At 41.4% G+C, this 26,738-nt stretch overlaps 2 protein-coding genes and 1 long non-coding RNA gene across 4 annotated transcripts in view; 1 reads left to right on the top strand and 2 right to left on the bottom strand.

Moving 5' to 3' along the window:
* Positions 1-1,004: 1,004 nt before the first annotated feature.
* Positions 1,005-15,855, bottom strand: RRAGC (Ras related GTP binding C). The gene is made up of 7 exons (XM_060623762.3): positions 15,510-15,855; positions 13,540-13,743; positions 12,349-12,548; positions 9,652-9,766; positions 8,516-8,658; positions 6,678-6,826; positions 1,005-2,542 (listed from the first exon to the last, which is right to left on the bottom strand). Exons 1-7 carry the CDS (start codon positions 15,744-15,746, stop codon positions 2,391-2,393), a joined length of 1,200 nt encoding a protein of 399 aa, XP_060479745.1. The 5' UTR covers positions 15,747-15,855; the 3' UTR covers positions 1,005-2,390.
* Positions 15,856-15,991: 136 nt separating this feature from the next.
* Positions 15,992-26,738, top strand: part of LOC144617270 (uncharacterized) — a 29,521-nt gene continuing 18,774 nt past the window's right edge. Inside the window, exon 1 of the long non-coding RNA XR_013557638.2 lies at positions 15,992-16,323. This is a non-coding gene — a long non-coding RNA (uncharacterized LOC144617270). The remainder of the gene's footprint in view (positions 16,324-26,738) is intronic.
* Positions 19,009-26,662, bottom strand: MYCBP (MYC binding protein). Of its 2 annotated transcripts, XM_060623763.1 has the most exons (5): positions 26,553-26,662; positions 26,285-26,357; positions 21,842-21,890; positions 21,468-21,597; positions 19,009-20,236 (listed from the first exon to the last, which is right to left on the bottom strand). In XM_060623763.1, exons 1-5 carry the CDS (start codon positions 26,634-26,636, stop codon positions 20,192-20,194), a joined length of 381 nt encoding a protein of 126 aa, XP_060479746.1. In that variant the 5' UTR covers positions 26,637-26,662; the 3' UTR covers positions 19,009-20,191. The 2 variants fall into 2 exon arrangements, with proteins under 2 accessions (XP_060479746.1, XP_060479747.3); XM_060623764.3 differs by lacking the exons at positions 21,842-21,890; positions 26,553-26,662 and having other exon boundaries at positions 26,285-26,523.

Raw genomic sequence — 26,738 nt, 5'->3', positions numbered from 1 at the left:
TACCCCTCCTCCTCTTGCTGTCTTTCTCAAAAATAAACATTTTTTTTTTTAATCTTTCAACTTCTATCCATCTTCCTCCCTTCTATAAATGTATACCCCAATCAGTTTAGATCCCACCTAACTAGATCAACATAACTGACATTTAAGGGTCAATAAGAGTATCCTAGGGGACACCTGGGTGGCTCAGTCAGTTAAGCATCTGACTCTTGATTTCAGCTCAGGTCATGATCTCACAGTGGTGAGATCAAGCTCCGCATTGGGCTCAGCATGGAATGTAGAGCCTGCTTAGGATTCTCTCTCTCCTCTCCCTGCTCCTCCCCCACTCGTGCTTGCACACTCTCTCTCAAAATCAACAAACACTGAAAAAAATAAAAATTAAAAAATGAGTATCCAGAGCCACCTGGGTGGCTCAGTCAGTTGAATGTCCAATTCCTCATTTCTGCTCACGTTATGATCCCAGGGTTGTGGGATCAAGTCCCATATCAGGCTCCACGTTGAGTGTGGAGCCTGCCTGGGATGCTCTCTCTACTCCCCCATCTCCTGCTTTCCCCCCAACCCCCCCATCTCTAAAATTAAAAAAAAAAAAAGAAAAAAAAGAAAAAGAAGAGTATCCCAGTCACTAGAAGAAATGAACAAACTGGAATTGGCACAAATTTTGTATACGGCGTTGTACTTAATTCATCTCCTTACCCCTTTCTGGCTTTCGATATAACACATCAGTCGTGCCAACCCTGAATACTCCCCACCATGAGAGAAATTTGTTGGTATGAAACACAACCAAAAAACCACGTTCACGGAGGCCTAGACTTCCCCACCCTAAGCAGAAAGGGGCCAGGAGAGAGGTCTGGACACAGGTATGAAATTCCTGCATCAGGACAGAGCTTGAAATCCTAAAACATATGGCATGTCAACCATACGTGGCAGCAAAAGAAATGGGTAAAATGAGACAACCCAATGCTCCATCACCCCACCGTCTTCGTGGCTGAGGCAAAATAAAAAACAGGTTTTGGAGTAAATACATTTATTGATACCCATTTTATATACTTCAGTGAAATAATCTATAAATATAAAAGCGTTTTCTTTTGGATATCGCCATGGTCCATGTAAATACTCAACAGTCAGAATCATCTGCAGGAAGCACTTCAAGTCACACTGTTAGGTTTACAGACCTGAATATACATATTTCATTAAACAGTGGCACTTATGTACTCAAGTGGTCCAGTGGCTTTGGATACAGGACTACTGGGCATGTCGAGTAAAAATAATGTGTAACTTTAAATCAACGGACAGGGTATCAACCATCAACAAAAAGAAACAATTACGAATTAATATCCTAAGTGAAGAAAGTACCACAGTTGACACTTGGTGTCAGAATACTGGAGACAAAGTATGTTTAATGACACATGTTGTGGCGCCATGTGCTCTCTCCGACTCCCAGTGGACGGCCCACCAGTGCCTTAGGGTCATTCATGGTTAACAAAACAGCAATTCTTAAAGAATCTAAACAGCTTAGAACAAAAGGTGTGTAGCGGCTGGTACCAAGTTTAAAGAAAAGGGAGCTAAGTATTTCAACGACATGATGAAATTTCTCCCCTGGGAGGAGGAGCTTGTGGGGAAAACAAATTTGTTCAATTCCCATTGTTACACCGACCATGATCACTTATCTAATGGAGGAGAAAGAACCCAGGTATCTGGTACCCAAAACACAGGTGCAGATCTGTCTTCTGTCTTAAAGTTTCTTCCTCAACACTCCCCAGAGAACTAATGCAGCAGCCACTGTGGAGCCTTGCTCTAGACCTGATGCAGCATAAAACCTTCTCATTTCTTCGGTAACAAGTACAGGAATGTCCTTTGCTGCGGTCAGACCATGTGTCTTCTGAGTTAGCAAGCAAATGCATTTAAAAGGTCTTAGGTGTGCAACGTCCAAACTTGAAATCTGAGAGGCAGTGTTAGGACTTAAGCAAGGCAGGATTTTTAGAGACTACTCAAATGAAAACCTAAGTGAAGCATATAAAAATTCAGTTCTTTCTATTATTTCCAACTGGTAATTGACAGCAACATTCTCCGGTAAGGATGGGTAAGTGGTGTTATCTCCAGGTCCAAAATATCCCAACTACTTAACACAGGACCCCAAAGAGGAGAATGACACACTTGAGTTCTGGGGTCTTTAGAATTCTTTCTTGCCATTTAAAAAAAAAAGAAATAGTAGCTTCAGCTGCACACCACTGGTTGAAGGGGTTTTCATCCAAATGAGAAACTCGACCCCTCGTCTCTAGTGGGACAGGCACCAGGATTCCCACAAGCGGCAACTCCCATGTCCTGTAGCACGTGGCATCTGACCCTGGAGTGAAGAGTAAGCTGGCACAGAGCCCCGACAGCTGGAATTCAGGCTAGATGGCATTTCGCGGCGTGCCATTGTGTGCCAATGCTTTCAGGCTGGGGGCACTGGTCTGGTGACCACAGCTCCTGTGAGAAGTCACACCCACCTCAAAAACCTCATGAATAGCTTTTCGGAAACAGTGGAAGTTGTAGTCTATTAAACCTGCAAGAGAGAAAAAGAAGATCAGGCCCCCTGAACGTCAATGGTGAAATTATCCATTAGGAAATATTTAGCGACAAAAGAAAATAATTGGTATGTATTTAAAAAAAAAAAAACACATAGGAATTTTATGAGGAATTTTCTATGCTAAAGCATGTGCCCAAACTGTTAACACCCGTTACCTCTGGGGCCTGGGAATAAAGCAGGTCAAAACAACCAGGAAGGTAAATGTGCTAAGAAAGCTTACAATAAAATCTAAAGTGAAAGTAACACATTTTTCAAATTATCAGGCTTTGCCTTTTACAAGTCTTTCGGGTGGCCAACGAAGGGCTGAAGGGGACGGCTTGGCGAGGCAACCTGGCACACTACTCGGGAGAGGCCTGGGGTATGGGAGGCACAAGAGAGACCCGTCAGGCAGCCTCCACCTGCTCCTCAGCAAGGCAGCACCTTCTGCATCTGTTTCCTGAATGGTTTCCAAACAAGATTTTGGTCAAACAGTTCTGTTTTGTGACAGAAAGGGCTAGTTACCTACCGAAAACCCATTCTTCCTTAGTAAAAGAAACCCAATTTTGGATGAGCACAGTGGTGCTCAGCTAAAACATTACATTTCCCAGCCTTCCTTATAGTTCTGTACAGCCACATGACCAATTCTGGCCACTGAGATAAGTGGAAGCATGTGGGACCTCTGTGAAATCTCCTTAGAAGGAAAAGGATGCATTCTTTCCCCAGCCCTGTTCCTCCTTATTGTGTGGAATACAGAGTTCCAGGAGCCATTGTGGACCATGAGGTGACCTTGAGCTGAGAACAGGAGCCAGTGAGAAGAACAGAGGTCAGAAGAAGCATCAATGCCCTTGAGGACACTGTGACATACAGACAACCACACAAGAAACCAGTCAAAACAACATGGTGTCAGGGGCGCCTGGGTGACTCAGCTGGTTGAGGGTCCAACTCTTGATCTCGTCTCAGGTCACGATCTCATGGTTTGTGGGATCAAGCCCCGCAGCGGGCTTTGCGCTGACCACACAGAGCCAGCTTGGGATACCCTCTCTCGGTACGTTTACTACTTCTCTCTCAGTACCTCCCCAACCCTCTCTCAAAATAAACAAACTGCTTAAAACACACACACACGATATGGTGTCAAAATGACTATAAATGTCAAAGAAGTCTAAAGGAGGGAGAGCCCAGTGCAGGGCAAAAGCAGCCAATGAAAAAGCCTCAGAGAGGAGGCAGAACTTTGGGGGTACAGGCAAGACTTAATTAAGCAGGAAAGAGGGGCAATATCACCAAAAAACCAGCAGGGAGCTGGCAGTGAGAAGACAGCACAGGTGGAAGACACTGGCATGACTGCAGACAGGGACAGAGAATTCTCACTGGGAAGCAGCTGGAATCAAGTATGAATAAGGAGATTACAGCCAAATCTGGGAGGTCTTTCAGACTCAGAAAAAAAAAAAAAAAAAAACTATGAAAGTTTTGATAAGTTCAATTACATTAAAATGGACTTCTGTGAAAATGGTAAAAAACTGACAATCAGGGAGACTTGAACACTAGCCAGAGATTTGGTGATATTATGAAACCACCGTTCATTTTTTTTTAATGTTTATTAATGTTACTGTTATGTTCTTAAAAGGACACTGTCTCTTAGAGATACCTGCTGAAATCTGTATAGACAAAATTATTTGATCAAGCCAGAGGTTTGTTCCAAAATTATCCAGTAGGAAAGAAGTACAGAAATGAAGTACAATTGGCTATGATTTTGATAATCATCCAATCTGGGGGATAAATAAAAGGGGTTCATTATGTTATCTTCACTACTTTTTTGACAGTTTCCACAACAAAAGAGTAAAAAATAATAATGATTTGGCTGGTAGGATAAACAGAAAAGCAGGAAGCAGGAAGATGGGCACATGGACATTCACTGTGTTATTCTACTTCTGTATATATTTGAAAGTTTCCATAACCAAAAAGTGGTTGTTTTTTAACTTTTTTTTTTTGAAGTTTTCTTTAAGTAATCTCTACACCCAATGTGGGCTCCAACTCATGACCCCAAGATCAAGAGTCACACGCTCTTCTGACTGAGCCAGTCAGGCACCCCCTTTTTTCCAAGTTTGGCTGTTTTTTGTTTGGTTTTGTTTTTTAAGATTAGAATGGAGAAAAACGAAGAACTTATAAGAACTGGCATAAAAGCTACTTGCCATGAAGAAAATGTCTGCCCTAACTAGTAATTAAAGTAAAAATTAGAACCAAATAAGATACCATTTCACACCTACCAGATTGACAGGCATTATCAAGGACATGAAGTGACAAGAACTCCCACACAGTACTGCCAGGGGTGAAACCAGTAAAGCTACTTCGGAAGGCAATGTTTAATAAAGCTGAGGTTGTATGAATACATCTCTGTAAACTCCACTACTAAATACATCCTAAGAGAAATTCTCCACACGTGCAAAGGCAAATGTGTTCATTTGTCACACCTGCGTATTTGTTGCAAAACTGTATGTGATTTTAAAAATAATCTAAACGTCCAGCAAAAAAAAATAAATTGTGGTATATTCAATCCATATAGTATGGTGTGGAGAGAAAATGAATGAACTGAACATACATGTTATCGATACAAATAAATCTCAAAAAAGATCTTGAGTGAAAAGAACAAGCAAGCTGCCGAAGACCATTTACGTTTTTACATCATTTACACAAAGATACACAATACGAAGCTCTATGTTAAGGAAGATACAAAGTAAAGAATAAACCATACATAGGAAAACTAAATACTACATTCAACATAGTGCCAAGGAGACTTCAAGCGAGAAATACATAAAAGACAAGTATGTCTCTATCATGTTTTAGTTCTGAAGCTCATGAATACACACGTTTTTGTTTTACCCCAAAATGTTGTGTATCTGATGTGGTTAGGAACATTAGTGAAATGATATTCATTCATTCAATATTAAATTACTACTAAAAATGCAGAAGGAGCAGGGACTTGTTACAGTGAACAGCAGAGAGCTATTATAGATCCATGAGAACTCAAACAACATGATGAAAGTCGTTTTCTGAAAGCTAGTCTGCCTTTGGAATAAAAGACAACACATACCAAAGCTCTGAAAACACATGCCAAGTGCATAACCTCAAACAGGACTTTACTGCAAGCACCACAGGCCTGGATTGGAGTCACTGACAGTAGAAACAGAAAGGAAACTCAAGAAACAAATAGTAAGATTGGGTGAAAATTCAATGTCAACAGTACAGGAAAAGAATAGAAAAAAGAGAACACAGAATACCTTCTGTGAAATGATGTGCAAGGGCCCCATCAGCAATGCCACCACACAGTTACCTGACTACAAGATATCTGAGCTTGGACACCAGAAACCGTCATAACTAGTAACAAAAGTAGGTAGCCAAGAGGGTCATGAAACAGAAGTGAAAGTATTCGTCAGTTTTGACACCACGTACAATAATAGTCAAATGAAGTGAAAATGTCTTACTGACAGCTCCAAACGTGGCACTGGAATATGGGCCCAAGTCAGAGCTGGAGATGTGAATATTTCAATCAGCTACATAGAGAAAATTAACTGAAGCCACGGCTTGGATGCGCTGGCCAGGGGAGTAAGTGAAGAAGCGAGCAGAAAGACTTGGCTCTGAAGAATGCTCAGGCTGAGAAAAATGGCCGGAAGAAACTTGAGAGGTGGTCAGAGAAACAAATACATAAAATAACCTGGAGAGCTCAGCGTTAGGGAAGCACACAGAGAGGAAAACTTCCAGAAAGGAGGGACTGGCAGGGCCATATGCTTCCGAAGGCTGAAGAGGCTACAGAATGAAGAAAGGCCACTGTGCGTAGCAGGAAGGGACCTGGGAACCTGCCAAAGAAACCTCGGTGCACAGACTCGGGTGGAAGCCAAACAACAAGCACTTGGACATGTATTAAAAGGACCCCAAATAAGAAAGGCTGGAACTAAACACTTGATTCAACATCAAAGATCGAAAGAAGGATAAAGTCTGGACTATACATGGAAAGGAAGGGACAAGAGTAGTTTGAGCTGATAATCCTCTAACACTGCAATATTATTTTCCCTTATTTCAAGAGCCTAACAAATGAGCACAAAGAAATTCCAATAAAAACAACCTTTTAAAATGCCATTACCTTTTCGTTCAAAACTTTCTTCCCTAAGAATGCAGACCAGTGCCAAAAATTTAGTCACTTCCTTTAAATAAAGGACAGTTGTATTATTCAGCTTGATAATTGCCATAGATTCTTTGTCATAAGCACTTCCACTTCCATCTTCCTTTAACCTGTTTTAAAAGAAAATACTCATTACAGGTTTCCCAGCGAGGTGTTCTGTCACATTTAATTTGCACAATGACGAGTCTTTCTACCCAGTTTCCCAAGTGTCTTTGGAGAAAAATTACTGGCTTAAATATGCCGGAACAGAGGTTCTCATTTAAGAAATACGGTTCCCAGACTAGGATGCAGTATTCCGTGTTCACACCATCACCTTGTTTACCGAGGATACACGGAGTTCAACAGGTTTCAAGTCTTCCTCGGTCATAACTCATCTGCACTGACCGCATGCAAACAAAAAAGGCCCCAACATAAGAGGGCTGCCATCGGGGAAAAAGGAGGAAGCATAAAAACTAAAATGAAGAGAGTCTGTCAAACACACCATGGAATCCTAATCCTCGCTTACGAAGCGAGCCTTCAGGTCTGAAACCTATTTTATTTTACTAGAATTGTCAGAATTATACGTAGTTATCCTTCAAAAGATGTAAATCAAGAGTCAAGTAGGAAGCAAATATAATAATAAAACACACCAAAGTGCGTGCACGGATTGTATGAAGAATGGTAATGGAGATTTTCTCTTTTATAACATGCCTTATGATGTATAATGTATTTTACAATGTACTTTACACTGAAAAAAAAATTTTGCAACTAAATTTGATTTTTAAATTATAAAAAAAGGGGTTATTAAATTTTATTTTAAAGAAAAAGCAAATGTTCTATTTGTCCATTTTTAAAATTAGGAATGGGAACAAGAAACTTTCCTGAATAATATAATAAACAAAAATCACATTTTTACTATGGGGAAAAAAAAGAACAAAGGAGAGCCTGTAAGCACAACAGTGGAAAATAGAAATAGAAGACAGGTAAAGAACAGGTAAGAGAAATGCATTCTCCTCCTCAGAGGCAGCTGGAGAAAGACGCGGACAAATCAGGCTGAGAGACCAAGGTGAAGGGCAGGAACAGAGCAAAGAAAAAAGAGTTCAGATCAGGTGGAGAGAGGAACAGATAAAGGACACAGGTACCAGAAAACAAAGGTAATGTCAGAGCGTCAGAAAGTGCCTTGAGAGTGCTGATGTTAATACGTGAGGGGGATCAGGGCTCTTATAAGCAACAGAGGCTGTTGGCTTTTGAAATAACAGTAATTCTCCAGAGTTTTCACTCATCCTCTGGACTATTCTATAAAGTCACACACTTTTTTAGACATTTATTTTGGAAACGTAGATGTGTGGGTCAAATTTTTCTATTTGCGAGTTCTGACATCCAAAATTCTGATTTCCTGTTTCTGAGCTCTATGAAAGATTAAGGATCCCTCATTCCCACAAAGCCTGAAGTTAAATTAGGAACCAGGACTTACTCTGTTATTCCAAATGTTTTTAATAAATAAATCTACTTTTTGATCTAGCTAAGTTCCTAAGGGAGAAGACACAGTGCAAAGCCCCCAAATAATGGCAGAAACTTTCAGTGATAATGAAGTCTGGCATTAGCACACCTTTTCAACTGCTCTTATCCATCCTCTCTGAAGGAGTAAGATATAGCAGTCCATCTACAGAGAAATCACGTTCCAAGTTGAAGAACTATGGTCAGAACAATTCCACTCCACACAGTACCTGCTAGAAGCCTCAGAAATTAATCCCTCTGACAAACTGAACAGGTAGTTTTCCATCTGTCTGAGATCTTGCAAAAATATGTATGTAACTTACCCATATATACAAGATACATCAATTACAACATCAATCATGTCACAGCAAAGTTCATAAGATTGCATATCCACAGGTGAACTGTCTGTTGCAATGTAGATTTTGCTGACAACATCGAAGAGAAAAGCTTTTTCAATACCTGAATTCTTGGAAAAACAAAATTGGGCAAGTGTCAGTTTTAAGAATCAAAATTTGTAATTTACCTAATATCCTGAATGACTAACACACAAGGACATTTTTAAATGTACAACCCCATACCAAAAAATCAAAAGGTATTTGGTTCAGAGACACTTCTGCTATCCAAGGAATAAAAGTGGAATTATTTCTCTGCTCTGATTTACTAACTTGATTGCACTAAATCTGTTTCTTCTTCCTCCTTTACTTAAATGGATCATTTGCTAAGATGCCACCAAAAAAATTAAAAAAAAAAACCCTCCAAAAATCAAGCCATCTTACATTTTCAATAATCCTTTCTTGTTACAATAATCAATCTCTGATTTGAATGACCTTGCTACCAGAAAGGCTTTCCGTGGCAATTAGCAAAACATAAAAGAATTAATATTATGTCAACATCTAACATACCCCAAAGCCCAAAAGAACTGGGGATCACTACATGCTGAGTCCTTCAAAGTAATGTCTGGGAAATATAAAGGTTGAATGTTAAATTTATTGAAGGAATATCCTGTTTTATTAAGCTGAATCCTCAAAATAAGAAAGGTGAAATATGATACTAAGATTACAGTTAGCAAGGAAAGGAAAAGATCAATTTTTCAATGTGACCTCCAATAAAGCAGAGATTAAGCAGGCGTCAAATTCCCAAAACCCAGTCTTTTCCAGTTACTACTCCTCACGCAGGAAACAGATATTATGATTTTTTTCATGAAGATTTTTTATTAATTAAGAAATCATGAAGAAATTTTTCATTAGTCCATTTTAAGACCAAAAGGGTGAGCACTAAAGTGCTCAGAAAATAACTCAAGCCATTTTTTTAATGTTCTTATGATTTATTTTACATGTTAAGTGTGTCATTAGTCTTCCGGCCTGATTCAGACTAATTCAAGCCAGTTTTTGGAGACGTTGATAACACAAATATATTCAAGAAAATGGAATCAGAGACTGTCGTGAATTAGCTCACTTACTGATATAAAGATATTTAATAGGTTTTCCAAAGTCGGCAGTTGTGGGATGAGTTTCTGCACCACCTTACTAAAGGCTTCAAATATTGAATGGTCATAGATACTAGTCAAATAAAAGCTGAAAAACACAACACAGTTTGATTATTTTGGAAAATAAAGTGACAATTATCATAAAACATAAAACTTTAAGTTTCTTATCATTTCATTTCAGGAAGTTGAGACAAAGCCTTTTTACACAAATGCAGCTTCCCCACTTGGCTTGTAACCATCCATCCCGTTACTGCATTTACACAGAGGGCAATTCCCTAGTACCCAGAAAAGCATTTCCAGATGCAGAAACCTGAATATTCACCTAATTCTTTGCAACCTGATCCAAACAGCTTGATTTCTTAAGCTAATAACGGGCAAAAACCAAGATAAAAACCAAAAGAGATGACAGAGAAGGGTGACATTTATTAAATAAGAATGTAATTCATGTCTCTACTAAAATGTCATCTCCTCAGAAAGCTCTTTCCTGACCCCCCCCCACCTAAAACAGCACCCCTTTCACCTAATTTAATTTTCTTCATAGCACTGTTAAGTACCTAAAATTACACTATACACTTATTTGTAAGTACTTTTGAGCTGTCTTATTCATCAGGATGCAGGCTTCATGAGGACAGAGATTTGACAGTCTTGCTCATAGCTATAACCCCAATGCCCTCAACAGTGCTCATAAATATTTGTTCAATACACAAATGAACACAATTGATGCTTAGAATTTATATAAATAACATATTTAGAAAGATAGGAGCTAGGGCCCTATTGAGAATGGAACAGGAATCTGGTAGCCTACAAGGACATACAGCAGAGAAGTAATATCTATAGATTTAACAAAACACATGTGAGAAAGAGACACTTTTTAACATTTTAAACAATACAATTTCACCTGCTTTTTAGGTCAGGAAGTATACTTTTCATTACACAGTTGTTCTATTTATTTACAAGCTTATATTAAAGTCAGAAACACAGAACTGTGGATTTCACACTTTACGGGTAATTTAAAAATACTTTCAAGGAGCTGACCTAGGACCCTAACCCTACGCAAGATGGGGCTTGCCTTTAGATGTTAGAGCAATGAAAGAGAGAGACCAAGATGAGCCCCTAAAGGCACTAAGGACAAAAGAGCATTTTATTGTTTCCTGTAGGCAAGAAGGTTAGCAATATGAGAAGATCCTGCAAGGTCTGTGACACCTGGAGGTAGATGGGGACATGGAGAACCTGAGACACACAGGGCATTTAGTAAGCTGAGTTTCTAGTAACTGGAAATCAAATGAAGCCTAATCCACAGGTATACTAGTAATTAACAAAAGCTAGATGCAGAATTCTAGAGGTTAACAAGGCCTAAGGCCCTATAAGGAACTAGAGAAAGGGATGGCATGTACCACTGGGGTGGGCTGCCCCAGAAAGGGACACAGAAGTAGGGTAAAGATTAGAATTCCCATGGGCACTAGGGAACACAGGACAATCACGGCCTAAAATCCACTGTTAATAGTAGATTCCCAACAAGTAAGATTGAGGAATTTAATAGGGATGCATTTTCATTTTCTCTTACAAATATTGAATAATTTTTTAAGTGTGACTTACTAATAAATATTTTAAAATTTTAATCCAGGCAAACTATAGACCAATGAGGTTTTCTTCTACAGGACCTCCTAGAAAAATAACTGAAAGACCTTGGAGCCTGAGACCCTAGGGAATATTAGGGATAGGGATGGGGACTGGCTTGAGCCTATAAGGAAGTCACTGTAACAGACCAGGGATAAGGAAATAGCTACACGTGTGTCTCCCCGCTTCCTCTTTAAGCTTTTACATCATCAAGAGAACATTTTCTTGGGTACTTTTTATCACTCGTATCTACCTATACCACCAAAAAATTACAAAATATAGAATATTCCTCATATACTTTCAGAAGACAAGCACATAAACCATCAATCCTATCTAGTAGGTGTTTTTTTAAGTAATAATTTTTAATTATATTTAACTATGAATCAGTTCTTTAAACTTAACAGGAGCCCTAAACAGATTTATAGACTAAACTCACCTAACCCAAGCTTTAGAGATTCATAAAAGCATAAACTGGTTTTAAAAACATACAAAAGATACATTAGAGTCCAGATTTGAAACCATATCCTCTTTAAAAGACCCTTCCTACTGAAAAAAAAAAAAATATATATATATATATATATATGTATGTGTGTGTATATATATATATATATGTATATATATATATATATATATACTGTTAAGAATCAAGCTAGCAGAGTTCTACAACAAATGTGACAGAGAGTCTTTGAATGAAGGCAAAAAGAAAGAAAAAAAAAAAAAAAAAAAAAAAGATGAAACCAAGAGAGGGAAGTCCCAAAGCAGATTTATGCCATGAGGAAACAGGCTGATCCCAGTCTCTTGAGATGAATTTCTACAAGCACCAACGAAAACACTTAACATGACTTCAATCTCCAGGAAAATGCAAAAAACCGGGAAAGTAACTTCTCAATAACATCAGGCTCCCAAAACTGAATTCGACATAGAAGAGATCAAGAACATTACAGCTTTGGGAAGGATATACCAGTAACAGAAAGCTACGTGTTTGTAATGACAGAGATGGGAATACATTTACACATATTTCAGGGCTCTCATATCAAACACACATGTTGTTACCTAAGGTGGAGTTTTTCTAGCCCAGCATCTGCAAGGTCATCATTGGCCCTTTGATGAATGTCCCTCTGTGTTTCTATTTTGTGATCATCAGACAGACCATCAACTTTGTGAATAAAAACCTCAAAATTCATGTCTGGGTTAACTTTGTAGGCTTTAGAAACAGTAATGTGAAGTCTTGTTAAAGCCTCCATGTAGTCATCCTGTAAGTCAGAACAAAATATTTTTTTAAAAAGAAATCTTGTAAAAGTCAGTAACGAGTTAAGAAAGCCTCAAACCACCTCTTTCCCCAACCATAGAAAATATATTATCCTAATTATTCACAAATACTCAAAACATTCAAATACACTAACATACTTTAATCTCTCTAAATCTTTAATCTCTCCAGATAAAAAAATGTAATTACCAAGTTAAAGCTTGCAATTTTTAAATATTGGTAATATAAGGAAATGGACATGTCTTCCCAAGAGAATTTTTTAAAAGTAATCCCAGCTCTGCCATTTATTAGATGTGTGACTTTAAGCAGGTTGCTTAAACTTGTGATCTGACTTTTCTTCATAAAAATTGGCCTTACCATACCTACCTCACGGTATCGTGAAGAATAAATTAAATTGGACCAGGTATGTGGAAGCATCCATTACAGAGCCTGTCACTCAGAAAGCATTCCCGACTGATGTTTAAGCTTATATAAAGTAAGCTTCTTAAGGACAGGGACATGTCCCATCCTTCTCAGTGCCTTTCACGTGCTAGGCCCTCAATAAATGCTTGTTGAGCTAAACCCAATTTGGACAGCCAAGGAAACCAGTCACTTTAATATTTACTCAGTTCTCCTCGTCCTCCTTATATTAAGGGCAAAGAGGAGATTTTTCCAGCGAGTGACATCACTATTATAATAGTTAATGAAGTACAGCAATATCCACTACGAACAAATAAAAGTGGAAACCTGCTCATTAACTGGAACTCAAAGATAATAAATAAGCCACTATCTCCTAATCACCTCTTATTCTGCACTCGCACAATGGCATGCCTGCTCCCAACACACCTCTGTGGCTGCATCTCTCGTACCGCAAAGACTTCTACAGGCAAAGAAATAAGCAGCAAGAAGCACATGATAAAAGAAGATAAACAACTTTCCTTTGTTTCTACATCTTTTGACAGCAGAAAAAAGAAGTAAACATCATTATTCCTAACTACCTGTGCATCAATGACATATATCAACGCTCCGGTTCCCCTGAAGATCATCTCGTAGTCAAAAGTTGGGTCAAAAAAGTCCATTTGCCCAGGAAAATCCCAGATCTGGAAATTCACAAAGGAGCTATTGGAAATGTCATCTTTATAGATCTTGTTGGTACTTTCCAAAAAGAGGGTCTCGTTGGGTGACATTTTATGAAACACCACCTGTTAAAAGAAAGAAGATAATTTTATAACTATTCAACTTTGTATTTCAAGGTCAAAGTTCCACTCTGAATTCACATATAAAAAACGTGATCCTACAGCAAAAATGTTTAAAGAGATAAAAAAGTGAATGGTGTATCCATCAGTACTCACTACCCTTTGGCTTCTGAGAGATGAGAAGACACCAAATTACTTTCCATCAGGCCTATTTTGGAGCTAAACTTTTCTGCTATTTTCTCTGAGCCATATTCAATCCTAGTTGTAGCAATGTCTCTCGTGTTAGTTTTGTTTTCTGTTAAACTTATTAATTCTGCCAAAATCTGCTTTAAGATTACAAACACTTACAGCTAAAGTTTAAGATTTTTGTTCATTGAAAACTTACTGGGATGCCTATATCAGGCTCTGGGAAATCATTAGAAATGTAACTGACTAGACTCTGTCTTCACTGAGTTTGCAGTCTTGTGGAAGAAATAAAACAGACAGTAATTATACCAAGTAGAAAGTGATATATTGGGGGAAATAGTGATACATGGGGGGAGGGGAGGTGACAAGGAAAAACAGCTCCCATGAAAGAAGAAATAGTAAAGGTAATGATTGAGAATCAGGATAATCACAATCCATACAATTCTAACATAAAGCTAATTTGTCCCTGTCACTTTCTAGAAAAGGAAAATAGGTGGTTACTCCCAAGGTCTAGTCAATGAGTAACAACTGAGAAGAATGAAATGCAGTTTGCTAAAGCCCTACCATAAACGTACTCAAATTTTGCTACAATAAGTGAGATGATAAATAAAACCCAGCAATCCAGTAAATTGGGAAGTAAACACAACACAGTAATCCAGTAATTTCGGAAGAAGGCTACTTTTTAAAGCCATCACGTTTACAAAATATCACAGATCTATTGTGGACAGACCTTTGCAACAGACTGGAAAGGGCAACAGACCGGGTATCTGGCGTTTTAACACCAGCTCACTTGTGTGTTGGGGGGGGGAGGGGGGGGGTGGCTAGGGGAGGTGGTCAATCTTGCCTCAATTTCCCCATTACTAAGAAGGGTCTAGCCCTCCATCTGTTCCTGGCAGACCCGGAGTGAAAGCAAATGGGCTGACCTAGGTCTGCAAATACTCTCGAGGTCTCAGAAGATTTTTGTATCGGCACACATACGGGAGGACTTCACGAGTAACTACACTCGCCTGGCCACCAGTACTAAAATTGGAGGAATAACAGCCCCCGAGCCCCAGGAAAGTTAAATTCTCCTTCGTAGTAGTAAGAAGAGCAAGCATTAAAATGGCCAGTGACTTAGTCACAGCTCTTCCAGACGCTGCTCCCTGGGGCTCACCTGGGAAGCCCTGCAAACTCAGGCCACCTGAAGTGAGAGGAATACACAAAAACCGGGTAGGGGAGGGAGTCGGACAAGTTCTCCAAGTTGGGACCGGAGTGTACGTCCCAGTTTCGGAAAAGCACTCAGGGGCTGGGTCCCAGGGGGCGGAGGTCCCGGGTGGTGGCACCGGCACCTGCCTCCCTCCAGCCAGTCTCGCTTTCGGGGACCCGCTCGGCCTCAGCTGACTTGGGCGTGGACTCCCAGGTCGGGGTCCTCCGCGGGCCGTGCCTCTGGCCCCGCTCCCCAGAAGACAAGAAAACGCGCGGTGGGGTAGCCCCACCGGCCAGCCCGGCCGCCGCCCTCCTCGGGGCCCCCCACCCCCGCCCGGCGGCCACCCGAGCCCCCGGGAGGGGGAGAGAGGGCCTGGGGGACCCCGCGCGGCCCCACTCACCTTCTGGATGGAGGACTTGCCGCTGCGCCGGAGTCCCATGAGCAGAATCCTCGGCTTGGAGCTGTCAGCGCCCCCCGGGCCACAGCCTCCGCCGGCCCCCGCCCCAACCCCACCGGCCGCGGCTGCCGCCTCCTCTTCCTCCTCCTCCACGCCGTAGCCGAAGTCCTTCGGGAACGAATCCGCCGCGCCGTAACTGCCGGCCAGGGGCGTCTCCTCCGCCCCGTACTGCAGGGACATGGTGCTGGAGCCGCCGCCGCCCGCGCCCTGACAGGCCAGGCCAGGCCAAGCCAGGCCGCCGCCTCCCCACTCCGCCGCCGCCGCCGCCCCCGGCAGCCGCCACCGCCGCGCGGCCCGCCCCCTGGAACCCGGCTCTCATAGGCTCCGCGCCGAGACCCAGCCCCTCATTGGCCGCCCGAGCTGCCACTCGGGAGCAGCAGGGTAGGTGGTGCCCGTCACGTGCCCGGAATCACCTGACTTGGAGCCGTGGAGGGGGGAGGAGGAGTCACGAGGAGGGTGGCCCGGCCGGCCGAGCCCTCTGCCCTCCGCCCTAGCGAGCACCCCGGTCCTGCCCAGCCACGCGCGGTGCTCCTCGCCGCTCCTCTGCCTTCTTAGGAGCTCTGGAGGCCATCGCAACGGGAGATGCTCTCTGGGCATTTGGGGGAAGAACTAGTTGTGCTCCTACAATGGTACTCGCCCGACCAGTATTTATTGATGCCCGCGATGCCCTGGGGGGACAAGGGACACAAGACTGAAACCGACTCGGACCCTGCCCGCCCTCAAGTTGCTCGAAGATTGATAGAGATCGGATCTCTGCGTAAGTAGCTTCGGTGCGAGGTATGAAATGGAAAGGTCAAAGGTGAAGATAACAATGTTCGGGAGTTGGGAGGGTGAGAAAGTCTGTAAGGAGGTGGTGTCTCAGCAGGTCTAGATGGATGGATCTGGTAGGTAGGGAGGAGGAGCCAGTCTGAGTGAGGGTAAAGCCTCAACCAAAGGCAGAGTCATGGGTGTGATGCAGTTCCTTCTAGCAGGTAGCGGGACCCTGAGAGGAGAGCAAATGCAGCCAAGCTAGAACTGCTTATCCTCCTTCAGCAAAACGGACAGTGGATACCACCACCACTTTAAACTCAATAGGACTCAATTTTCCCTCCTTCCCACCTAGTCAGTCTGCTTTTCATGTAATTTACCCCCCGCCCCCAATAGAACATTGCATCTTCTATGACCTTCAGTTCACAAACCAAAGGAATGAATAATGAAAGCAAATTAAAGCCAATGCTTTCACCAAATACGTTTGAGATAGCTAGAGGAATTTTCATCCTTGTCAGGAGTTAGAATTGGAAATTTGACGAACCAAGATCCTCTTAAAATGGAGGTGGTGGTGGTGGCACTGAACTTCCAAAGAAACGAACTTCTAGATTGTGAAAGGGAAGCATGTTCTTGTAAGTCTGGGACTTGGCTACGTCTGAATCTGTAAGTGGAAGGTACGACAGACACATCCTTAGAAGTCATCTAGTCCAATCTCTCGCCTAAAGAGAATCCACCCTATGACACCTGTGGCTGTTGATAATGCAACATGCACCTCAATAGTTCCAAGGGAGGAGAGCTCACTATCTCAAAAGGCAGCCGCTTCCACTGAGGTAGGATTTTGTTTGCAAGTCTCCTATTCAGACCAAAAATCACACTCCTTGGAGCTTAAAATGGATCACAGGAGTAGTCTTCATCTTTTTCATGACAGCCCTTCAAATATTAGATTGCAGTCTTCATTAGCCACTAAATCTTCTCTGTCCCACATAAAACGTACTCTGTTCTTTCGACCATCGCTTCTATGGTGATGTCCGATAGAACTTTCTGTGAGGATAGAAATGTTCTGCAACGATGTAGAAGCCAGTGTGGCCTGAGCATTCGAAATGTTGCTACTGTGAGGAACTGAATTTTTTTTTTTTAACTTTAATTGCCAGATGTGGCTAGCGGCTCCCATACTGGGCAGCACAACCTTATATTTTCAAATGCCCTCTCTCTATTGATCGCTCACTGTCTTTTACATGCATGTGAGTTTGTCAACATCTACCAAATGTCTGGCACCCACAATGCAAAATGACCGATACAGCCGTCAGGATGACTGTTTAGCATCTGGACAATACTTCTATTATGCTTTACAGAATGGATTTTTTTAATATATATATCCAGAGTATATGTGGCTCATACTGATAATCACTAGAACTAGTATTTTGTCAGCAATCCTAGTGCCTAGACTTGTATTACTGCATTTTTTTTTTTTTTAACCTAAACATAAGACTTGACACTTCAGCTTGTTGGTGCAGGCCCAGAATTTTGGGTACTCCAAGTTGTTCTTTTCAAGTTTGTTTCAATATAGTCCACTAACCAGCCAACTTTGTGGCATTTACAGATTTGGCATTACACCATGCGACCCATGTGTAGTCTTTTACAATTTACAAGGCGCTTTTCATCCATTATATTTAATTTGAACCTTACAACAACCCTGTGAGGTAGGCAAGATATGAAATCTACATTGTATGGACAAGGCAGCTAAAGTACAGCAGGAACTGAATGGATGAGATCCTTTTTCTACTCCACTGAGCAACTTCTTGTATAGTCTCTTCATCCAGATCCTTGATAGAAATGATGAAGAAGATCTCCAGAGGCCAGGCTGACTCTGAGTTCTTAAATAGCACTGACTGGTACAGCAGTTGAAGCAGGTCAGCTCCCCCCCCCCCCGCCCCACCCTCCATAAAAGTGCAGTTAACCAACCCACAGGTTGCCATTCTGTCCAAAAGGATAGTACAAGAGACAGTAACCTGAGTTACATAAATATTAATACTAGTCCCATGGGAAAAAAGCAAATGAGGGTTGGCTGCCAGGGAAAAAAAAAAAATCTGCTTGTCTGTATTCCACAAAGGGGCTGTCATACCAGTTGCTTAAAGAAGCCAAGTCTCCCTCTCTTCCAAAATCCCCATGGGGCCATGTTTTACTATTCTTATGATTCTCAGCACTTCCTATCCCACATTGTAATTGCTTATGTATATGTCTTATAACTAATTTCAAGTCATTTATCTTTATAATACCCAGCACTCAGCCCACTGCTGAGCATGTAGGAGGCCCTCAAATTGGTAAAAGATAAACCAATTCCAGTGAATGTTCTTCCAGTAGTGTCTGGCCCCCCTCCAAAAACGAACTTGTGACTAAAAGAGACAGACCATTGCCACATTCTTGCCAACATGACTGATTAAAATGCCCTTACAATTAGCCTGGTCACAGTTTCCAGCAAGTGCTGACGCTTTTGCTAGTTAAATCAGTTGTCATCGGTTCGCTTTGTTTTCTACGTGTGTTTTGACCAAAGCGTAAAGACGGGTTCTCTAACAATAGGGTTAGAATATATGAAACAGGATTCTTAATAATGTCAGTCAGCAATAAGGAAAATAAGTGACCAATAAAATGAAACACCTGATTGTAGGTCTTCTAAAAGAAAGGAAAAAGACTAACAAACAAGAATATAGTGCTTTACCATTTACAGATCTTCACATACATTCCATTTGACCCTCACAACAACCCTGTGAGGTAGGCAGCACAGATACTATTCTCATTTAACATATGAGGAAAGTGAATCTCAGAGCAGTTGACTGATGTGCCCAAGGTTCTACAGTTAGTAAATAATTTGTATTAATATCAGTCTTTGGCCTAAAAATTCAGCACCCAACCTCCCCTCATACTTGCCCTACCTACTTCACAGGGATAATGAAGATAAAATGAATTCAAGGCTAGAAAAATACTTTGAGGGGGAAAAAGCACTGTATAATTATACCCGCAAACTATAATTTTCCACGATATATGGCTCATTCCCCTTCTTATCCCAGCTTGTGCATGAACCCAGAATTTTAGATTGCCTCTGTTCTGTGCTCAGCTAAGCAACAAGTAAGGCAGGGGAACAGTGTGATCCTGCTTTAAGTTATTATAAATTACAGTCAGGATAACTGCTAGTATGGCAAATCGAAAAACAACACAGGCCAATGTGCAGCTAGGACCCACTGAAGCACAGAGAAAGCAAGGCAACGTTATCAGGTAGGGCATGATTGCATAGAAGGACACGTGGTGTCAGAGTTCACACTGGCACACACACGGTTATCTAAGGCAGAGTGGTGGCAAAGAAGAGTTATTTGTTCCACGTTATATAAACAAGAGCAGAAGATTCATGGGAACCCGTGCAAAAGCATCTTCTGTCACACAGATCTTTCCAGCTGCCTACAGAGGATATAAACAACAGTGTCGGCTTCATTTTAAAGAATGAAGGTACCTGTGCTCATATCCTGAACTAAACCAAGGAACAGCTCCATGCTGAACTTCCTTGGCTAAAATACCACCAGTACCATCATTCCTAGTCAGACTAATAAACAGAATGTCTTTTAAGGTAATGAATTAGATGGCTGTGTTTAGATTTTTTTTTTTCGGGATTCACTTTGGATTCTCCTGCTTTTAAGACCCAAAGAAAGTTATATTGAGTTTTTATTGGTGATTCTAAGTATATGTGTTTATAACAGTTAAAGTGTGGTAGGTGAATTCAACATATTAAAAGAGTTCTATAGCATCTGTTCAGAAAAGATTATATACTATACAAACTATTCAAGTCATACAAAACCATTTTGTCAGTGTCTTTTCAATTGAGAAGATTCCTATTCAGCACGCTTCTCCTCCTGAGGTGGTTCATACTGAGCAAGCTATAGGGCAAAGACAGAGGAGTTTAGGTGAATCTTATTCTAAATTGGGTAAAAAAACTCCATAATAACAAAACAAGTTAACTATTATATTCAACTTAATTATTGAATCAGTAACTTTATAAGAATATTCTACTCTCTTTAAGCCACTTAAAATTAATACACTTTAAGATTTAATGCAATCAGGTCTGAGGAAAAGTCTTTTTCGTATAAACCTTTAAAATTACTGGGAACCCAAAACTGAATTCCAGTTCATACCGCACTGCTCAAATACTTGATAGGCAACAACCTATCTGTATCTTCCCAAGGATGTTGTGGCTTCTGAAAAGGTACTTTCTTCCTCTTTACCAAAGTTTTACTGAGCTTTCCCTCAAAAAGCAAAAAAAAAGAATAATGTAACATATATTAATCTAGCTAGTCAATGAAAAGCAGCTCATGTCTGACTTAAAAGGTCTAACTTAACCAACAAGTTAACTGGTATTTGTGTTGTGGAATCTTGAATAATTTAAGGTACTGCATTTTCTATTATGCTAAACTGGTTCTCTGCAAGAACACTAGGCTGAGATTGAGATTATTCGAATTAGCTGTCAGATGCGAGAAGAGAGACTTCGCTGTGCTTTAGTTCCCTCACCTACAAAATGGTCTGTGTCCCTATCTCACTTATTTCGCAAGGTTGTTGAGAAGATAAATCACATTATGAGAACTGCCTAATGTAAAATAAGTTATGTGATTCAGAATGTGGTAAAACCTCAAAGGCTTAGAGATGACTAATTTGAAGCTTATGAAGATTCTCACAGGAATTTAAACAAAGAAAAAACTTGAGCAATAGACAAAATTCAGTGCAAACAAATTAACACATTACAGGGCCACCACAATACAACTGTGCGCATTGCACACTACACAACTGTAAGAGGTGCCTTTCACAAAGCAGTGACCCTACACTGATCTACTTACACAAACTGCTTATGATTCCCCAAAATTTCCATTTACTCATAAGCAGCATTAACCAATGTTCTCAAGTTTTTCTTGATGCAGGTTCCCAAGAACCTCTTCTTGACTACACTTTGCTTATCCTATTTACAGTCTGTGGTTTTCTCCATAGGGCGTCAGTTCAGCCTTGCAGTTGAGATTATTTCTCCTCCTCCCTCCCCTACTATCCATTTTAGTGAGGTTCTGATCTTATAATCATTAAAGGTGAAATTATTTTTAACATGAATTCTTTTAAAACATTTACCTTTGTTTTCAGTTTTTTATTTTCTTCTACAATAGCTTCATATTTCTCTTTCATTTCTGCCAATTCTAGGCGAAGCAGCTCTATTTCTGGATTTTCTGGGGTAGCAGCTCCTAAGTGATGCTTTAAAAAACTAATATCAAAGTTAAGAATTTACTTGAGCTGAATGAAACTAATGAAATAGCTCAGAGTAGTATCAATGTCTCTGATCACAGTCACCACATCTTACCACCAGCATTTACCCAGAGATCATCATCGCAAAACTTAACAGAAAGTAACTTTTTCAATCATCAAAAATATTTTAAATAATATCTATGTGAAAAAATAAGAGTTCCAAAAATAAGTCCTTTTTCTGACTTGAAAGATGAAAAGGATACTCCAAAGCACTATTAGGTTTCTCTGGTTCTTCATATAAGGCTACCAATACTGCAAATCAAAAAGCAGAAAAAGCAATAATTAAAGTCTTAAATTTGAATGACTGAAATTATATTCCACAGCCCAGTATTAAGTGCCTATTATACGCTAAGCACATTGATAGGACTGCCATGCCATGGCACACACAGCAGATAACCTCCCTGTTCTCAACAAATTTATACTCTAGTGCAGAAGATAAGCAAAGGACTAAACCAAACAACAAAAAAAAAAAAAAAAAAAAGAAGAAGAAGAAGCATCAAGTGTCAATACAGGATGATGGATTATGGGAGCACATTGGAAAAACACCTAACTCAGCCTAGGGCACCAAGGAAGGCGTCCTAACAAGGGGAAGTAAGACCTGAGACCTGGGCTATGAGGGTTTCAGATAAAATGGGAAGGTGAGGGGGTGGGGAGGGCAAGAGAACACATATTGAGGAACTGAAAATTCAAGTATGGCTAGATGGAGCTGTGAACAATGTGGCAGGAAAGGAAGCTGGCAAGGTGGTCAGGAGGCCGACCAGGGAAGATCCTGCAAGTTCAGTTGGACTTTGATCCTAAGAACAACAGGCATATAATTAAACAGTTTTAAGCAGGAGAGTGACAGGATCACTCTTGACTGCTGTGTGGAAGATCCAGGGTGGGACAAGGATAAAGGCAGGAGAAGCAGTTTAAGAGGCAGATGTGGTAATTCAGCTGAAAAAGATAGTAACCTGCACTAGAGTGATGGAGGGGTGAAAACAAAGATAAATTTGAGAAAATTTTTGGAGAGCATCAACAGGGCTATGATAATTACTGGAAGAAGCTTTGAATTGAAAATATGCTTCAAGGATAGAGTTTCATACACAACATGCTAAATAACCACCAACCAAAAACTTCACCAGTAATCAACATGCTTAAATCAACATTAAAATACATACTTCAGTTCATATCCAAAAGCTTACATCAGCACTGACTTGTTCATCTTCTACTGAATAAATTCCTCCTAGGATTTACTACTCAGATATAAATCTCTCTAAACCAGTGGTTAAGTTTTTTTGTGCAAAGAACCCTCTGAAAAGTGACAAAAGCCAAAAAAATGTAACTACACACAAAAAAATGTGCATCTCTAGACCCCAAGTTAAGAAACTGTTGTAAGACAACACTCTTCCTTTTTAGTTTTTTAGCTCTAATAACTCATCAAAATATAGACAGAAAAAATCAAATGGCAATGACTTAACAACCAGCACTGAGTTCTGATAGTTACTCTTCTAAGTGTACTTACAACACTATTTTTTGAGAAGTCGGTATGTCTACATCACCACCACCCTCTCCTCCCCCCTCCTTTCAGTGTTTTTCTTTACTTTTTCTTTTTTTTCAATATATGAAGTTTATTGCCAAATTGGTTTCCATACAACACCCAGTGCTCATCCCAAAAAGTGCCCTCCTCAATACCCATCACCCACCCTCCCCTCCCTCCCACCCCCCATCAACCCTCAGTTTGTTCTCGGTTTTTAAGAGTCTCTTATGCTTTGGCTCTCTCCCACTCTAACCTTTTTTTTTTTTTTTTCCTTCCCCCGCCCGCCATGGGTTTCTGTTAAGTTTCTCAGGATCCACATAAGAGTGAAACCATATGGTATCTGTCTTTCTCTGTATGGCTTATTTCACTTAGCATCACACTCTCCAGTTCCATCCGTGTTGCTTTACAAAGGGCCATATTTCGTTCTTTCTCATTGCCATGTAGTACTCCATTGTGTATATAAACCACAGTTTTTTTTATCCATTCATCAGTTGATGGACATTTAGGCTCTTTCCATAATTTGGCTATTGTTGAGAGTGCTGCTATAAACATTGGGGTACAAGTGCCCCTATGCATCAGTACTCCTGTATCCCTTGGGTAAATTCCTAGCAGTGCTATTGCTGGGTCATAGGGTAGGTCTATTTTTAATTTTTTGAGGAACCTCCACACTGTTTTCCAGAGTGGCTCTACCAGTTTGCATTCCCACCAACAGTGCAAGAGGGTTCCCGTTTCTCAGTGTTTTTCTTTAAATAACATACTCAAACTTGTTTTTTTCTTCCACTGATTTCCACCGATCTCTGCCAACTAACTTTTAAGACATGAATACTCTTACCTTTTCTACCTCTTGTTCCCCACCCCGTTTCTTTCAGCTTCTAAATTGGTCAGTGGTACTACAAGGTTGATAATTACAGAACATAATGTAAATAGCAAGTTTCCTGTGCTTTTCTATAGATGAAATATACTTCCTTTTAATCAGACAAGAAGCATGCCATACCCCGCGTTTCCCTTTTTTGCCTTAGCAGCCAGGATTTTTAGAGGTTGAAATGGTACTCAAAATAACTCAAATGCCTCTTTTTCCAAATGACTTATCTTTATCTTTAGCCATATAGTGTTTTAATGTTAGAAGCAATTTCAGATCCTCTTGGAAATAAGCCAGATAAAAATTCTAAATTAAATATGTGTAAAGTACATATGTTTGAAGCTGAAAAACATCAGATTTTAAATACGTCACATCAGTAGGTACTATGTTGTCTGGCATTATTTAGGAGACTGGAAATCTGCAGTGGTTGAGGAGTTAGATGCCAGTGGATGTGAGCAAGGGAAAAGAAGCCTTCAGTGGTTTCCAGTCTCATGAAGGAAGATCCATGTATGGCACAAGGCTGTACATCTTCAGTTACCTCCTGCCAAGGTCACTTCTCTTCCTTTTAACATTCTTTTACTCTGTCTAGCCACTCCGGCCTCCTTGAACTTCCTGGAACTCTTAACATCACATTTCATTCAGGTCTCTACTCAAATGTTACTTCTTGAGAGAGAAGTAACCACCACCTCTTATGAAATGACACATCCATAGCTCTTTATCCCCTTTGCTGGTTGGCTGGTTGGTTGGTTGGTTGGTTGGTTGGTTTGGTGTTTTGTTTAGAGAGAGAATACAGGCAGGAACCGGGGGGTGGGGGGGTGGGAATCAAGCAGGCTTCACACTCAGCATAGAGCCCAACACAGGGCTCGATCCCACAACCCTGGGATCACAACCTGAGCCATAATCAAGAGTCGGATACTCAACCAACTGAGCCAGCCAAGCGCCCCTCCTTTGCTATGTTTCTTATTCATAACACTTGACACTGGCTGGCACTATGTATTTATTTATTAGGTCTCCCTCAACTAGAATATAAAGCTCATTTAGAGCAGGGACATTTTTTTCCACTGCTGTATCCCCAGTGTCTAGAACAGAGACTTGAATAAAATGGTTAAATGAAAGAAATGAACCCACAGAATTTTTTAAGGGGGGGGGGGGTCAAAGAAATTTCAAGCATTTGTGACACTTCAAGAGAGGACAGAGCATAGCACTTTCATAGGTACTCCTGTGTGTTTGCTGAAGTGTAATTGCAACGAGATAGGGAAACTGGTACCTGAATCTAACGTAGGCAGCAATTCAAAATTACCAGCCCATGCATGGGAATTAAAAGCCCTGCTTTCTGCTAAGACCCAAAGTTGTTATTCTCCCAGAATTGTCTCCTAACCTTTGCTTCTGGCCAAAGAGCAGTTACCAAATTCTTTCTTTCCCAGACACCTCTCGTGTGGACCCACGTCATTATCCCTGACAGCTCTTCTGTTCTACACCCTTGCAAGTTCTAGCCAATGAGTTGAATGATGCATAGCAGGCATTCACATTATTGCTGAGCTAATGAAATAAGTAGTACCCCCAACCACCTCTTGGAACTCTCCAGTTTCAAGCTCCTTACTCATCTTAGGTCTTGAACCCCCCCCCCTCCCAGAAACAGATACAGTGTAATAGCTTCTATTTTAAAAAGTGAAAACAATATAACCATTTTTATGTGTCCTCAAGCTCTTTAAACTGTAATCCTACTTATGAAATCTGCACAAAGTAGGAATTAGTATAGCCTACGAAACCGGGGTTGAAAAACCACAGCCAAATTTACTATGAATCGCCTACTTTGGGGACTGAGTTCATTTAGTTATTTCATAGACAGCTTTGAAATCTGGTTGATCTTCCCACTTGCCCTTTTTTCGAAGGAAAATGCTTCTTTACGTAATTTGGGGTCCGCAAAAACTGTAAGGAGGGAGGAGTTAGGATCTCAAGGTCTTTATCAAACATACTGGCTGCGGCCACTCGAGGCAAAGCAACGGAAGTTGGAGGGACTTTGCAACAGCTGCAGGAGTTTCACTCCCCGCCCGGAGGGTGGTAGCGTGAGCAAGGCTATCCCACTCGAGCGGCGTCCGACAGCCAGCAGCCAGACGTGCGCCAGTCCCTACTGGACCCCGAGGCCCACCTTGCTGGACCCCAGACAGGTCCCACCTGTTCTCCCTCCTTTCCCACGCCTTGGCCCGACAGGGACGCAGCGCCAAGGAGCACGACGTGGACACGAGGAACCCTCTCCTAGCCCATGCTCACCCTTGGTCAGCGTGTCCAGCACCCCCGACTTCTCCAAGTACCTCCGGAACTGCTCCCGCTTCGAGTCGGCGGCCTGAGGAGACACGGCGGGTCAGTAGCCGAAGCCCAGGGGCCAGAGCAGGAAGAAGGCGCTGGGAGTCCGGCAACCCCGCCTCCGCCTCGCTACCGCAGGCCCCCAAAGCCTGCGCGCGCACCCCCATTCCCACCCGGAGCCGACCAGCGGCTGGCTACCGCCCGCACGCCCCCAGCCACGCCGCGCCCCCCTCACTTTGTAATGGGCCATAGTGACAGCGGCAGCGGCGTAGCTGGCGCCCGAGACCGTGGCTGGCGGGCTCTGAGCAGCACTGCTCATGCGCGGAAGGCCGCGCGCGCCTGCGCACTTGCGAACCACGGTGTGAGATCGCGGGGGTGTGGCCTGTTTTCATGGCGACCAGGACGCTCTGGATGCCCCATA

Source organism: Panthera onca, chromosome C1, assembly GCF_046562875.1.
Source record: "Panthera onca isolate mPanOnc1 chromosome C1, mPanOnc1 haplotype 2, whole genome shotgun sequence".
Classification (NCBI taxonomy): domain Eukaryota; kingdom Metazoa; phylum Chordata; class Mammalia; order Carnivora; family Felidae; genus Panthera; species Panthera onca.
This window is presented reverse-complemented; position numbering and strand designations above follow the sequence as displayed.